A 16,082-nucleotide genomic window follows, 5' to 3' on the forward strand; every position below is an offset into this window, starting at 1 on the left:
GCAGGTGGTACAGCCACCCCACGTGTGCCAGGAGGAGCAGTGGTCAATGCACTGGGGGTTCATTGCTGCACACTGAGTGCTGGTGCAGCACACGCTCAGCTGTAGCTTCTCCATCCCCACCTCATGGTTTGGGTTGTGTGCATCTCTGGTCCCTCTCACAGTCATTCTGGGCTGCTGGAGAAACTCAGCAACGTGGGTTTAAACTGCCTCACTGTGATTTCTGCCCTTCGAGAAGCACCAAACTCAGTTACTCTGACATGAAAAGAAATTACGCCTTCAACAGATGCAACAGTTTGCAGTGACCACAGGCCGTGCTGTGCCTCGGGCCAGGCAGGCAGGGAACAGCTGGGGTCCCCCTCCCCAAAACCACCCCTGGAACCTCACCAAGGGCCGCTCTCCTGCCCAGATCGCTCCCACTGTGCCACATGAGTTGCTCCTGCATCTGACGAACCCTTCCTTGCTGCTACCGAGGCTGCCCCAGCGATCGCCCAGCAGATGGCAACAGCCCTGCATGCACTGTGCACCTCCCTTCACCTCCTGCAGTTCAGCTGCCCCGTTTTGCCCAACTCAAAACGATCCTCCCTACCTTCCCCGGGCTGAAACTGGCATTGCTGCTGTTTGCTGTGCTCCTGGGCAGCCTTTCTGCAGCACAGCTGTGCACCAACGCTGCCTCTCCTCAGACCCACCGGAGTTTACACATCTCCATGCCCAACCCCAGAGGAACTGTGGCTGCACGCCCCATTTTTGTGGTTTGCTTTCATTTTGGGAGAGTCCTTCTATTAATGCAGGGCTGGAGGAGAGTCAGCCTGCCTGATCTGCTCCGTTCTGCTCCAGTGGGCTCAGCTACCCCAGGAGAGAGCCCGGCAAAGCACAGCAGGCATCTAGCCCCAGATGCACCTTTCCTCCTGCTGGGCATTACAAAGAAGTCCCTGCACCTCCAAAGCAACTGGCCCACATGACTCTGTGCTGTTCAAGCTCCCACAGCTCCCACCTATGCTTATTCAGCAGCAATGCTGCACAAGCACAGTCTGGTGGAACAACACAAGCAAGGATTCAGGTGCCTGGATGGGCAGACTCCAAGCTCCCTCCAGGCTGCTTTGGGACGAACGATGCAGGCATTGCAGCCAAATCACTGTGCTTATCATTAAGTGACAGATCCCAGCAGAAAAGCAGAGCTGTCCTGCAGCCATCACACCTCCACCACAGGCAGGGAGCAAAGCATCACCCAGGGCTGCAGAACTAGAAGCTGAGATATCATACAGATAGCTGAACTGGGGTCCCTGTATGAAGCACAAAGCTCAGACCCTGCCCCCGTCAAGAAGCTTTTATGCCCTTGCAAGGAATGCAAGCATTGGCTCTACTAGGATGAGAGACAATGGCCTCAAAGTGCACCAAGGAGGTTCAGGCTGGCTGTTAGGAAACGTTCCTTCTCAGAAAGAATGGTGATGTGCTGGCATTACTACACAGGGAGTGGGGTCACCGCCCATGGGGGTGTTCAGAGCTGTGGGGATGCGGGCAGTGGGCACTGTGGGGTGGGCTGGGGTTGGACCTGGGGATCTGAGAGGTCACCTCCAACCTGAATGACTACGGTTCTGTGGAGCTGTAAGACTCCGGTGCTGGATGGATGCTGAGGGCTTTCCTTGCTGTTCAGCCCTCTGATGACAGCCAGAAGAGGGGACGGATGACTCACCAAGAAGAGCAACCTCATTAACAAAGAGAAGGCATTTTCATTTCGGCTGCTTAAAGCACTTGTTTACACTTGTTTGAACAAACATTTAGCAGAAATGCTCTCTGTCAAGGCCTCAGCAATTGAAGAGCTGGGCGCTCCCTGTCAATCTGCACAGTTAAGGGGGGGCAGATCCAACACCCCCAATACAATAATGCCACACAGCAGCAGCTCTCGGCTCCGTGGCTGTGTAGATGGGTGCCCAACTCAGCTCAGCACCCTGGGGCACATCACAGCACACAGTGAGAGCTCAGTGAGATGAGAAGGAAGCACACACACCCCAAGATGCCCATTTCTTTTCACGTATTTCTCCATCATGTTCCCATTTGCTGAATCCCTACGAAATCCTTGCAGCGTTCCAAACCACGTCTCCAAGACAACAAGGGTAACTCTTCCCCGGCACGTTAAACAAAGGCACCAACAGAGCTCTATCTTTTGAAGATCAGCCTGAATTCAGTACAAGGATCCGTTTCCATCTTTCTAGGAGGGATGTTTCAGGATTCATCACCTTTTCCTTCTGGTCACCTAAGGGTTGGGGTGGCACGTGGGGCTCAGCAGCACCTTGTGCCAGGCTGGGTGCACACTGGGGGACCCACTGGCTGTTGGAAACAAGGTGACCCAGTGCCAGCTTGGGGCCATCCTAAGTGATGGGCCTGTGCTTCTCACCAAGGGGAAACGAGCTGCCCAAGACTCAGTGTATCACCAGGAAACTTGAAAGAACAGCTTCAGCTATTCAGTTATATGGCACGTAACAGACCGTACAGCAAAGATGTGCATATTTACACACAAATGCAACACAGGTTGAAAGGCCCTTTGGAAATAACTATTCGTATGGTAAAACAATACAACCAGGAGCACCAAAAGCCACAATCCTGAAGACAAAAGCTTGAAAAAAGGAAAGCAGAAGGCAGCTATTTAGTGCCCACATGGGACAGCAGCACCTGCAGCACCTCCTGCTTTGGGCTGGAGGGCAGAGAGCAAGAACTGGGGAAGCCAAGAAAGCAAAGCTGCAAACCCCATCCACAGCAAACGGGTCCCCTAACAGCAGCTCCTTTCTAGCTGGGGACACTACTGCAACTTGCTCCAGCGCTCAGAAATACAGGAGGGAGAGGAGGGATGGAGACCACACCTTCAGCAAAAAGAAGGAAGCATCAGTTGAGCATCCTCAATTGACTCCAAGAATGAAGAGGAAATCTGCATTTAATCTTTGGTTCTACTTTCTGCTGGCTGCACAGCACCGAGCACCAATGTCTGCAACCTGCAGCAGGCTGGAATTGCTTCAGTTCAAACCTGGGCTCACATTGTCCAACAACAGAAACCCCAGAATGGAGTCAAACCCAGTCCAAGCCCATCCCATCCCAAAGAGCACCTCCATCCTCTGCCCCATGGCACCACGTTCTGGCACCACACAAGCTCAGACAGCATCACACCAAGCTGAATTTTGCTCAAACACCAGCTTTAAACGCATCAAAATCACGCAGACTCTCTGGCCTATGGATGACAGAACTCACTTGTTATCCACCTCTGAGCCCACTGCTGCAATCTCTGCCCCACAGCCCAGCCACCACGGGTTCTGCACACACACACACAGCCACGCTGCTCATACTTGCCTCAAACGTGACGAAGTCATCAAATTCATCAGGACAGGCCGGGGTTTCCTCCTCGGGGTTATATCCCATATCATACAGCTGGCTGTCAGGATCTGCAGAGGGAAAGAAAAACAGCAGGAGATTCACCAATAGGAAACCTACTCCCTCAAAGGAAGGCATGAGCAGGGAAGCATGACAGCAGAAGGATGAGAACTTCCTTTTGCACACGCTGGCACCCTCAGCTTTTGGGAAGGACCTCTGCTTCCAGGCATCCCACCTCCAAAAGGTCGGAAAGCAACTGGGGTGCTGCTCCCACGTGGCCCCTTGCTGCTCCTATGGGGCTGATGCACGGACCTGGCCCTACCCCACCATGCTTTCTGCTGCTTCTCCTGCTTTCTTCCCTATCTCTGCTTCCTGCATCCTCTTAATCTTCTCCCAGAAGGCTCCAGTCCCACTGTGGGCAGGGAACACGTTTGTTCTGTGTGTGACAGCCAACTACCATGGGAACAGCGGGGAGGGAAGGCAGGCTGCACCCAAGCTCTTGTCATGCCTGCTCCTCCCGTGCCCAGGCACAGCAGGAGCCGCCCTCGCAGGAGGACAGCAAAATGGGAGCTTACAAGGAGATGCCTTTAAAACCAACCCCCACTCCTCCTCCCACCCCCAAATGCAGCTGCAGCCATGCGGGTCAGCATTGCTCCGAGCCCTCTGACAGAGCAAGAGAATCACATATTCCCCATGCTCCTTCAAGCAACGGCTAATGCCCAATCCAGCACACGACCTACATCACAGCCTGGAAATACCAAATCAAGATCAGCTGCTGCAGTCCCAAAATAAATAGCAGGCTGGAACCCACACAGCTCGGAGCTGTGAGCGCTGCAGCACCGTGCATCGCTCCATGTCCATAAGCTTGGCTAGGAAGTGTAATGCTGAGCTCCCAGGGAAGCTCTGTGATCCCATGGGTTTAGGAGGGAGGGGATGCAGCCAGATCTGGGCCAAGTGCTGCAGGCACAGGGCAGCAGAGCCCTCCACTCACCTGCTGCCCCCAAGCACTCCCATCACCTGGGGCCATGAGAAGGCAGTGCAGGGACTGACACAAGCCCTGAGCCCACGGACGTGGCTACAAATCAAAGCCAGGCACAAGGCAGACTGCTTTTCCAGGAAGGGGCACACGGTGACTGCTCTAAAGCAGCCTGCTGCAGGGCTGTGGCTCCAGCAGATGAAAGATGCTCTTGTTTGCAGTTTCTGACTTCAGTCCCTGCGCTGGGCAAGGGCTCATCCCTGCTGCTGGGGCCCCTGAGCATGTTGCTCAGGGCTCTCTCTTACACGCTCACCTACCCTTCCCTGGGCAGAGCACCATGCAGTCCACACTTGAGCCTTCTCATTAATCATCTGCTCGCTATGCAGACATGAGAGCCACCTCAGTGGCAGCTCCCACCGGGGATGGGGACAGGCACCTGCTGGCTGTGTAGCCAGGGGAACACCTGGGGCTCACCAAGAGACCTTCTGCCCACTGCCAGGAGAGCCCACAGCGCATCACACTGCCAGCACAGAGCAGGGACAAACAGCCACCTCTCCTGATGACTGAGGCCAGCAGTCCTCCCAGGAGCCAGGGCTGCCCCGGAGCAGGCAGAGCCAGACACAGGCAGCTCCTTTCCGCTCATCCCTCCATTGCTTCTTTTCCTCCCCCTCTAACTATAGGCACAAAAACCTCCTGATCTCCTACAGACGCAGATAAAGATATTTATTCAGCTCATTCCTTCCCGAGGGGCTTGTAAAGGGAGGATCTGCAATAATCAGGAGAAAGCTGCCAGCTCCCTTTGGAAGCAGAGGTAGAAAGCGTGGGCACGCAGCTCACTGCCATCAGCTGCCTCCAGCACAGCTCTGCCCAAACCAGAGCTGAGGAGCCCTTTGGCACCGGCTGAGCCCAAGGCTGGCTGCTCCATCGGCTGCTCTGTGCACCAGCAGGGCTCATCTGCACGGCCAGCTCCATCGCTCAGAGCAAGGGGACCCTTGGAGATGTCCCTTGCTGGTGGCACAGCCCGGGGACAGCGCGTGATGCTCCCGTCTCCCCCTGCTCCACTGGGAGAGCCAAAACAACAAACAACAAAGGTTGAATTTTCTGCTCAACCCCTTCCCTCCCCCTCCTAAAAAGCCATATGGTGCTTTGTGTATAGGGGTAGAGTTGCCATGGAGAGCTCGCCTGCGAGTCTCCCAGCTCAATAGGCTGCATTAAGCTTCCAAATTCCCATCCAAAGGAGCCCCAAACCCAAGAGTCCCTCACTGCTCTGCCAGGTGAGGGGTGCAGGATGGCAGCAGCAGTCCCACAGCACTCAGCCCTGCTCCAGCAGCACACAGTGAGGGATGGGTGGGAGCACAAACCCCAGCAGCACTCTGCTCTCCTCCAAGCCCATGCCACATCCCTTCCCCACCACAAGCAGATGTGCACCTCCTGTGTTCAGCCCTCATTTCCTACTGCATCCTCCTGCTGAAACCAACAAGACCGAGCACAATTATATCACCCAGTGAAGCTAAAGTGAAACTGGGAGGGGGGGAATAAAAGCAATTTAATCAATGATGAGGCCTCTGCAGCATCACTCTGACACCTATTCCTACCCTTGACGATCCCCACAGCCCAGCATGGGACCATTCAAACCCCACCAAAGATCACATCCCAGGCAGACAGCACTGAGCACAGCCTGGAGATGGGAGCTCCTGGCCTCGTACTGCTGCAGGTCCAGCCGCAGTGCTCCCTTTTCCCCTACACATCCCATCTTCTGCTTTCCTGAGTGCTGTCCCGGGCTCTGCATGGGGCTGCGTTTGTGCTGAGCAGCCAGAAATGCTCTCTCCGTCATCTCAGTGCTCCTCAGAAGGGCTGGGAGCTGTGATGGGCTTTTCAGGAACCACAGCACAGCGTGGAGCTGCAGGCAAAGAAGGCGTGGGGTGCAGAGGGCTCCTGAAATAGACTGCAAAACTTGCTTTCAAAAGACAGCGTTTGGGTGAAAAGGCACCTTGAGTGAAGAGCTGGAGTGCCACACGGGTCAGAAACAGAGCCAGTTTTATCGGCTCCACGTAGGAATGACCTAGAAAAACACAGCCTTTCAGAAGTATTTAAGTCATCTGCCAACACATCCTGCTGCAAGCCACAGAGCCACAAACTCAGAGCGATCCCAACAGTATGGATTACGTGCAGCTAACAGACCTGAATTATTCAGCACGGTAATAAAGCTGGCCGGCACAGACAGCAGGAAGGCAGCGTGAAGCCATGGCTGGCTGTAGAGAAGGCAACCACTGCAGGCTGAGCTGCCTCCGTGGGCACGCTGCTTGGAAACAAGGCAAGTGTGAAACATGACAGTGCTCAGGGGATTTTGCATCCATGGTGGCAGTGGCAGCGGGGAAGGCACCGTGCCCTCTGCATGGAAGCACTCAAGGCCAGGCTGGATGGAGCTGTGAGCAACCTGGGCTAGAGGGAAGTGTCCCTGCCTACAGCAGGGGGTTGGAATGGTTTGGTCTTAAAGGTCCCTTCCAACCCAAACTTGCCCAATTCCGGCAGCAGACAACCAGAGGAACCTCCTAGATATGATGGTCCTATGTGCAAAATAAAAGTAATAATAACACCACGCCAGGAGCCCAAATGTGCCTTTTCCCAGGCAGAAAGCAAGCTGTTGTCTGCATCCTCACTGCCAGCCCTATGCCAGGGCACAGCACCATCCCACTGCTGACCTCCCACCCAGCTCCAGCTCAGAGCTCCCACCTGGAGCAATCAAACAACCCAGCTCAACCCAACCCCACGCTCCCCAGCTCATCCTGCAGCACCGTGCCTACAACACCTGGAGGACTGAGCTCCAAGCTAAGTATCAGTGCAGTGCCTCTGAATCTAGGTAAGTTACAAAATCAGCAGTAAAAACTAAATATAGTGATCTATAAAACAGGCAGGTTTGAGCTCAGAGGACAGAAGAATGCAGTGTCCTGACCAGAACTCAACCTGCATTTGTGGGGAAGCCAGGGAAGAAAATGCATCAGATGAGGAGAGATGTTGAGCTGTGCCTGAAGGGAGCACTCATCCCATCTCACACCTCCGAGGCCAGCATGGCTGTGCAGCCAGGAGACACCGTGTCCACTGCAGCACATACCCTGCTGCTGGCTATGGCAGAACAGCGTGCAGCTCCGGCCTCCAAAATCCATTGGCATCCTTGGTGCTGTGTTCAAAGCATCTTAAACCCAGCAGAGTTACACCTCGGAGTGGATCCAAGGGGCTGAGAGGTGGCAGCAGCAATGCTCTCCAGATTGACAGTGCTCTCCAGATCAGCAATGCTCTCCGGATCAGCAATGCTCTCCGGATCAGCAATGCTCTCCGGATCAGCAATGCTCTCCGGATCAGCAATGCTCTCCGGATCCCCCCTGGCTCAACAGAAGCGTTCCTGCTGGGTGCTGTCGCATCATTCCCGCTGACCTCCATTGACTGCATGAACAAAACTACATCCAGAACAGCACAAGTGGAGAAGCAATGGGTTGTTTTTTTTAACCTAGGCTGAGGCTGCAGCCCAAGCTGATCTCCAGGGCTGAAGACACAACCTGATCACGGAGCAGCTACTTGCAGTGATAAACGAGGGGCAGCTCCACATTATCCCTCAGGTTTTGTGTGCTGCCTGTTACACTCTGCTGCAGCAAAATTCCTCTGGCACAGACAGTGAAAACATCCACAAAGAAAGAATCCTGGAAATGCCAGGAGATTCCTGGGCAAATCTCATGTTCTGCTGAGCCCAAGGGCTGCTCAGCCTTAGCAGCACATCTGAGTAACTCCCTGCCATTCCCATGGCAGAGCTGCGAGGCCTCCGGACACTGCAACGCTCCTGTGCTCCTCCCAAAAGTAGGTCACTGCACCACGCTGCTTGCTGGGCTGGTTTGGGGAAGACCAAATCCCTGCTAAGGCACAGGGCAGGCCAGCTTCAGCTCTGATGCAACCCTCCTCTGAGCTGCCAAGGTACAGACAGGAACTGTTTACGTCAATTAAGGGAAATGCAAGCCAGCAGTGCTCCCTGCAGCATGTCAGCCCTTGCAAAGCACATCGCTGCTCACGGCATTGCGGGGAGGTCTGCGCTTGGAGCTTGCAGAACCCCAACCCTGCAAGGCAGGAGCCACACAGAGCTACCATTTCCAAGCACAGTCCAAGCAGGTGCGGCTTTCTCCTTGTTTCTAGAGGGGTGATAAAGGGTTTGGCAACAGGCATCTGAGGAAGCATCCCTTTTGAAGCTGGCCCAGCAGCTGCACGTGTCGGGCAGCACTTAGGGCTCCCGGGAGCAGAAGCTGGCTCAAAGGGACAGGCTCAGTGGTATCCAAGCCAATTGTTGAAGCAGTTCTATTTCAAGAGAAAACCAAGCTCAGCTCTTCCAAGAAAGGCTCAGCTTCTTGCTCCCAGCAGGAGGGGTCACAGACTGCAAGCACATGGGCTCCACCCTTAACAAGCAAAGCAAAGCATCCCTCTGCACGGCGGGGATGTGAAGTCTGATCTGCAACCAGCAGCTCTACAAAGAGCAGGAAGATTTCACCCCCCCCCTTCCTTAAATATGCATTTCAATACAGCATTCAAGTCTTCGCTCCTTTCAGTGGCAGAATTAACAGCTACCGTCATAAACTCCTCATCCCAACGAGCAGCATACACCAGAGCAGAGCAAGATGCAATCAGAGCAATTCCCATCTCATTCTTGCTCATGAATCAACCTTGATTTCCCATTCATGGCAGCCCCGGTGCTGTGAGTGATGGCTGAACACAAAGAGGCATCTGCTCTCCCTTCAGCAGCCACCAGTTGTCTCCCTGGATGGGAGGAACGGGTGGGATCAGTGTGAAGGCACCGACTGCAGCAATGCAGGGATAAAGAGATCAGCTGATCGCCCAAGTGCGAAGCGTTCCCAGCGGTGCCAGATGCTCTCCAAGTCATTCAATGCACACAGGAGCTCTCCTTCCATCTGCTGGGCTTTGGTGAGGTCTCACCTATTAAAAAGCAAACTCCTTGCCATGGCAAACGGGGCGCAGGCAGCCCTGCTGACAGCAGCAGACTCTGACGTTAGCAGCATCCCATTGCAAACACTGCCATGTTTATTGCTGCACAAACGCAGCCTCAGATAACTGCTGGATTGGGAGCATATAAGGGAACGCACGCTTCAGCTTCTGGAATTATCCCTGTGCAAGGAAAGCACAGAGCAGAAGCCATCCGCAGTGCAGATCCTACCAAGAAAGGTGCTACAAATGAACCAGGCGGTGGCACACCTTGCCAGATGGGGCAGATACCTTCAGTGGTGAGCTGCAGAGCTGGGGCTGAGCCATGTCAGCAGGGCAGCTCCCAGCCCCACAGCTCCCAAGCATCCCCCAGCCAGTGCCCCACTTACTGCAGCCAGCGCTTCCCGCAGGCAGGAACTCTGTTACAGCTTCCAGGTTTGGGTGTTGGCTCCACAGCTGGATTTTCCATCTTTCCAAATCCAAAGAGCTTTTAGCTCAATATTTTTTTGTGTTGATTTGACTATTTCCATCCTCTGGCCCTCCCTGATGGCTCAGGGCCGCCCCTGGCTGCACAGAGCTCCTTTTGTTTGGGAGCTCACATCCACACCTCAATCCCGCGCTGTTTTCCAAGCAGCTCAGATGCAATTCCTCAGACCTGTTGCTCATAGAGCACAGGGTCACAGAATGGCCTGGGTTGAAAAGGACCACGAGACTCATCCAGTTTCAACCCCCTGCTATCTGCAGGGTTGCCAACCAGAAGCTCAGGCTGCCCAGAGCCACATCCAGCCTGGCCTTAAATACCTGCAGCACACCTGTTTGGAGACTGAGGGAATCCAAGCAGAGATGGGATCGACACAGGGAAGGAAAGAGACTTTAAACGTATCACAGCAGGAGATAAAAGATAAACACTAATTTAAGAGGTGGTTCTTTGCTCTCTGTCAGGACAGCTGAGGACCATCTTCTCCCATTAAGTCTTCTCTTTGGGAAGGGTGGAAGGCAAGGCAGCCACAACAGACTAAGATCTTCTCATCACAATCTCCAATCCTGCTTTTACAGCACCCGAGCTGTTCTGCTCCTTTCCCCCACGGTTGGCACCACCAGCTGGACGGCAGCTGACAGCAGCAAGGCTCAGACCCTCAGCATTGCTCCACCGCAGATGGCACAGCGCTGTGTTCTGCAGCTCAGGCAGCTGGTATGGGAACAGGAGTGAGGGTTCAGCATCCTCTCTGTGTGTAAAGGCCAGCCGGACATGGAGGCAGGTGTAAGGAAAGCAGCTGACGATACAGGTTTTGCTAGTTTTGTAAGCATGCCTTCAGGTCGCCAAGTTAGTCCATAGGAGCTGAGGAAAAATCACAGCTACTCCCCCTAGGGAGAGAATCCAGGAGGTGGGGAAAGGGAAAGGAAAGCAGAACAACCCCTGAAAGAAACCCTTACCAACCCTACATCAGGCACCGCGAGGTCCACGCTTTCCAAGAAGGGTTTCTCCTTTCCTTCTCCCTCCATGTGTGGGGAGCAAAGCACCAACCTCCTTGCTCCCAAATCAGCACCCAGCTCATTAGTGAGGCTGCCTGAGATGCTGGGGTGGGACATAAAGGGACCACATGGGACATGTGTGCTCTGGGACACTGCCACCCCTCCATGGCCTTCCTTTACCTCTGAGCAATCACCACCACCTGGACAGCTGAGAGCAATGGGAAACCCCCAGGAACCACAAATCTTACATCAGGTCTCACTCACAGCAAAGAACCGAAGAGCTTCAGGCTATCAGGAAATACAACAGGACTCTCTGGAGCTAGAAAAAGGCCCAGCTTGTTAACAAAGCCTCATTAAAAGGTACTCCCAGCAGCAGGCTTCTGTCTTTGCAAAGGGATGATCAATACTGGGCATCTCAAAAGCAGCAACGAAACCCTCATGTTCATTCCAAGCCCTGCTGGTGAGATTTAACTCTGCTCTTCTCACAGCTGTTCAGTGCCTGCAACATAAGAGAGGCCTGCCACGCTTAACCACCGTGATAAACACAAGCAATCTCTTACTAGGTTAATAAATAGGATCTTAAAAGCTTCACCCAGATCTGCTTTCTCCATTCAATTAATACAGCACAATACAAGAGCGATGAATTATTGAAGAGAAACACAAGCCAGATCTTTCACAAACACGCCCGACTCCAGTGGCAATTTATTATGAATTAATAGCATTGCTGCATTTCCTCCTGCATCAGGGAAACTGGGAGCTGCAGCCCATTGCTGCGGGCAGGGCTGCACACAGGCTGTGGGATAGGAAGGAGGGATGGGCAACAAACAGAACCTTGTCAGAGGGTTTCTGCTCCCGAAACAAGTTGGTTTGCATGAGCAGCAATGGCTGTGGATGGTGTTGTGCTCCATGTGCAGCACACACACACATACAAAGCATGAGCTGACATTTAAGACAGGCCCTGCCGTAAGCAGAATGGATTAACGTGCAAATGCGGCACTTCCTATTTGCACATGCAAAGTTACATCTGCTCGGCGGGAGCCTCCCAGTGTTTCCCATACCCTTACCAACAGCTGTGCCCCTAAATGACCTTCCAGTGTTTGTCTTTGAGATGTTCTGTGTTTTGGGGGATTATTTTATTGCTCATCTGGGGCTTTTTTCCCTCCCCCTTTCAGCCATCCAGCCAGGTATTAAGAGTCACTTTGGGAGTGCCAAGCACATCGAGGAGCAGCACTGGGTGCACACTGACCCTCCCAGCTGCAGTCAGACCCAACAGCAGCCAGAACACAGAGCACAGCACGAGCCACCAGCAGCACAGCGCCCGGCTCACCTCCATTCCTGATAGCTCTGATCCCACGGTGGAAATCTTCAAAGCTGATGACTCCGAGTCCGCTGGGATCGAGGTACTTGGTCAGCTCCTTCACCTGCAAAGCACAACAGCGGCGTTACCTTGGATGGGGTTCATCAGTGCACGGCTGGTATTTGGAACCACCGCTTGGATTTGGAATGGGTGAGCGCTGTATTTCAATCCGTGTTTTAGGAGAGGCCCTATTCTAACTGGGAAAAACTCATTATCAGGCTGCCCAGTAGGAGGGCCCAATTAGGAGGGCTTGGTTGATGATGGATTGTTTCATGCCACAGATTTAGGGCACGTAGCTGAAACGTTGGCACAATGAGATGATGCCTGGAGGGGGGGGGGACAAGACGGGGCAGCAAGTGAGGAGGGGACAAGGGGACACGTACTGGGCAGCACCATAGGGCTGGGATGTCCCAGGGCACTGTGAGGACAATCCCAGTATTGGGGACGGGGAAGGGAGCGCTCAGAGAGCAAAACCCAAATGGTTCCTCAAGGTCCTGTCTGCAGAGAGCAGCTCGAAACGAAGCACTGAAGGGTCAGGGAGGACAGCATGGCTTAAATAGCCCGTCTGAACCCTGGGTGAAAATGAGAGATGTAAGCCACAGTTTACAGCTGGTATCATCCAGCTGCTGCTTTGCTGAGCTGACACAACTGGTCCCAGAGAGAAGCCTGCAAATGGGGATGGGAACAGAGGGGCCAGGAGGATGGAGGCCAGTGGGCACCAGAACCTCCTGCTCCACCAGCCACACTGCCACCCCTGTACCACAGAGCTCTGCCCATAGGAAGGGCATTCTGCCTTCCAAAAAGCAACAGGCTTTGCTCCTCAGCTAAACCAGCGGTGATAATTCCAAACTCATATTGACACAGAGGTTTGGCAGCTGCGCGACCGGGGGTTTTCCAGAGAGGGAAGGGATTCCTTGTCAGCTCAGCAGCCCAAGGAGCAGGAAAAGGAAGCGTTGGGCCTTGCTGGTGGATGGATGGATGCAGCAGAACCACACAGTCACTGCTTGAGCAACCAGCAGCAATAGAGCAGCTCACTGGGGAACAAGACCTCAATGCAGCCAGCAGGCTGGATCCCAACGCAGCACACTGCTGGCTGGGACTCGACTTGAGCCTAAATACAACCACCAGAGGAAGACGTTCCCTCAGGAATCTCAGATATAGGGTTTACGTTTGGGGCTGTGGAGCCAGGAGCTGCCCTCAATGCTCCCTGTGGGCCCCATCCAGCTCAGGTTAATCAGCCCTGCAACTCAGCCCCATGCTCTGACCTGGTGGCAGCAGCCAACACTGACCGGGGACTGCTGGGAACCTGAGAGCAGTTCAGAACACATCAGTGTTTCACTCCTAACAGCACGGAGCCCCAGGACTGCATTCCTGCTGGGGCTGCGGTGGGCAGAGAAAACACCCAGCCCAGCAGCTCCGGTTACCCCACTCGCTCCTCACTGCTGCCCCCAGCCAGACCTGAGCCTCAAGCAGATGGCTGGACCCCAAACAGAGGAGAACGTGGCTGTGGACAACCCAGAAAGGTTTCCTATAGTTTTTTTCTATAGTTTGAGCAGCTTTGCAAGTCACTGCACATGCAGCCATCGCTCCTCACACATCTGCACACTCAGCTTGGACAACACAGGACAAAACCTTGCTCTATTCCAGCTGCTGAGCTGCTTGCAGCCCCTGCTTCCACCTTCCCCTATTGCTGCCTCCAGTTCTGCAGGCTTGGTGCAAAGCTCCACGCTCCATTTAACACTCCCAAAGCCAGCCTGAGTCTCGTGCTCAGCCTCACCCAGCCCACCCCTTTGCTTACCCACAGCCTTTGCACTGCAGGCTGCTCTACAGCATCCACCTGCTTTGCAGCACGGGACAGCACGCAGCCTGCAGGATCGTGGCAGCAGACATCAGGCAGCCCACAGAACTTCAGCAGAGAGAAATCTGAGCGCCATGCTGACAGTTATGCTTAACACAGGGGTTTTTTTGTTATCAGTACTCACAAGCAGAGCAAGGCTCAGGCTGGACACTCTCCTCCTTATGTCTACCCAGCTCTTCAGCCTGAGGTGCTGCACTGGGTTCAACAGTGTGTGCATCAAGGAGCTCTGCTTGTGATGCAGCAGCTCTGCCCTGCTACTGGAGGGCACAAATAGCTGCCTTCATTGGTGAATTACCACTTTGCTTCTGGAGGCTAAACCCAAGAAAAAAAAGATATATATGTATATGTGTGTGTGTGTGTGTGTGTGTGTGTGTGTGTGTGTTTTTAAATGCTAATTGCAGAAGTTGCATTCCTTACCTTTGGAAACATGCAATGTGTTGGCAGTGCTGTGATCCCACAGTCAGACCCCCAGGCACTGCACGGCCTGCAGACTGCACTGCCCCAATGCACAGACAGCCAATGCATTCATCAGCTGAAATGAACGGATCCCTCTTAATGCTGCATTTGTCTGTGCTAAGTCCACAACCATCCCTGTGTGCTGGGTGTGCAAACACGGTGAGCAGAACTCTGTCTCTCCATCCAATGCGCATCCCAGGATGCTGCTGTCATCTGAATGGGGCTGCACAGAACCCAGAGCAGAAATGCCCTTCCCAGCACTGCACCTCTATAGTCCCACTGGTACCAGCCATGCATCCATGCATGCTGCCGTGCTGGCAGCTCGGGGTTCCATTTGCCCCAGCAACGTTCATAGGAACTTGCTCCACCTTTTGTTAAAGGATCTGGCACTACAGCAAAGCAGGCAGAACCCCAGAACAGGCTTCTCTTCTTCTGCAATTACACCTAATTAACTAACCTCTAAACCACCCCCAAGGGGGCAGATCTCATTACAGGGAGAGGCAATGGGCAATTGTGAGGAAGCAGCACAAGAGCTGCATTATTTATTCTGGGAGCAGCGGCACTGGGCCAGGGCTGCTGTGGGCACTGCCCTCCATGGAGCCCTGGGAGGAAGGCAGCAGGTTGTGCCTGGCCAGGCCCTGCTCCCAGTCCTAACTAACACCAGTGAGGATGCCTGACAACATCCTCCCCTCCAGAACAGTTGGGGGTTATGGGGGCTCTTGGGCTGTGCAGCTCCATGGGTTCCCTGCACCTCCTCCATCCGAGCTCTGTCGTGCTTATAAACTCATTCTCAGAGCCCAGGTATGACTCAGCCGGGCATCAATTGCTTTTACGCTTCAGCAGCAACATTTAAAGGAACAGCTTTGAGGGCAGCTCGGAAACACCGACAGGAACCAGGAGTTACACTGAAACGCTTGTATCCAAACTTAATTGCTTTTGCCTCAAGTGTTCCAGCATCAACCCTACAACACCCCTATGCTGGAAGCTGGATGATGCCAATCCACCTCCAGTTCACTGCCCCTCAGCCAGCAGGACTCCCAGCATCCCCCCAATCCCACAGCACAGCTGAGCTGCCAGGGGATGCTCATTGCCTGCTTCCTGCCCTTGAAAGCTTCTGTCCTGCAAGTAGAGCTTTGAGCTCCTCCTGCTCAGCCTGAGCTTCCTGCTGGGCTCCAGAGAGCGGATTTCCCCTGCCAGGTCACCCGGCTCTTGGGGTTTGCTCCTTCCTGAATGGAGGTGGGATGGGGCTGAGCAGGAGGAGCTGCTGCCGTACCAGGCAGAACAGCAAGAAGAGCTGTACTGAGGACACAGCTATGGTCAGAGAGGGAAATGCTTTTGGCTTGCAGGAGCTGCTGGAAGCACAGAATACACCGTTCCCCAAGGGCAAATCTGCTATCTGTGTCAGCGGGAGAGACGAACAAGCCGAGCACAGCAGCGAGATAGCAAAGCAAAGCAAAGCAAAGCAAAGCACAGCCCCATCCCACTCATGGCCCCGAGCTGCTGTAATGCTGGGCCCTGTGCTGCCGGCCCCCAGCTGTGCTGCAAGGAGCAAAAGCAGAGGGAAGTGCCACGCATTGGAATGTGATACGGCTTCACCCAGCTCAGAATTGCTCACGCTCACGTGGAGG

General features: G+C 54.1%; 1 protein-coding gene across 4 annotated transcripts in view; it reads right to left on the bottom strand.

The window, feature by feature from the left end:
- Positions 1 to 16,082, bottom strand: part of RAB11FIP3 (RAB11 family interacting protein 3) — a 42,370-nt gene that overhangs the window by 22,500 nt on the left and 3,788 nt on the right. For 2 of the 4 annotated variants that reach the window (XM_072348867.1, XM_072348868.1), the window contains exons 2-3: positions 12,111 to 12,204; positions 3,337 to 3,428 (exon numbers count right to left, since the gene is read on the bottom strand). In XM_072348867.1, the coding sequence (XP_072204968.1) occupies positions 3,337 to 3,428; positions 12,111 to 12,204 (186 nt within the window). Of the gene's footprint in view, positions 1 to 3,336; positions 3,429 to 3,592; positions 3,807 to 12,110; positions 12,205 to 16,082 lie in introns of those variants that run through there. The other 2 variants (XM_072348870.1, XM_072348871.1) reach the window with 2 other exon arrangements.

The sequence above is a fragment of the Excalfactoria chinensis genome, chromosome 14 (genome assembly GCF_039878825.1).
Source record: "Excalfactoria chinensis isolate bCotChi1 chromosome 14, bCotChi1.hap2, whole genome shotgun sequence".
NCBI lineage: Eukaryota > Metazoa > Chordata > Aves > Galliformes > Phasianidae > Excalfactoria > Excalfactoria chinensis.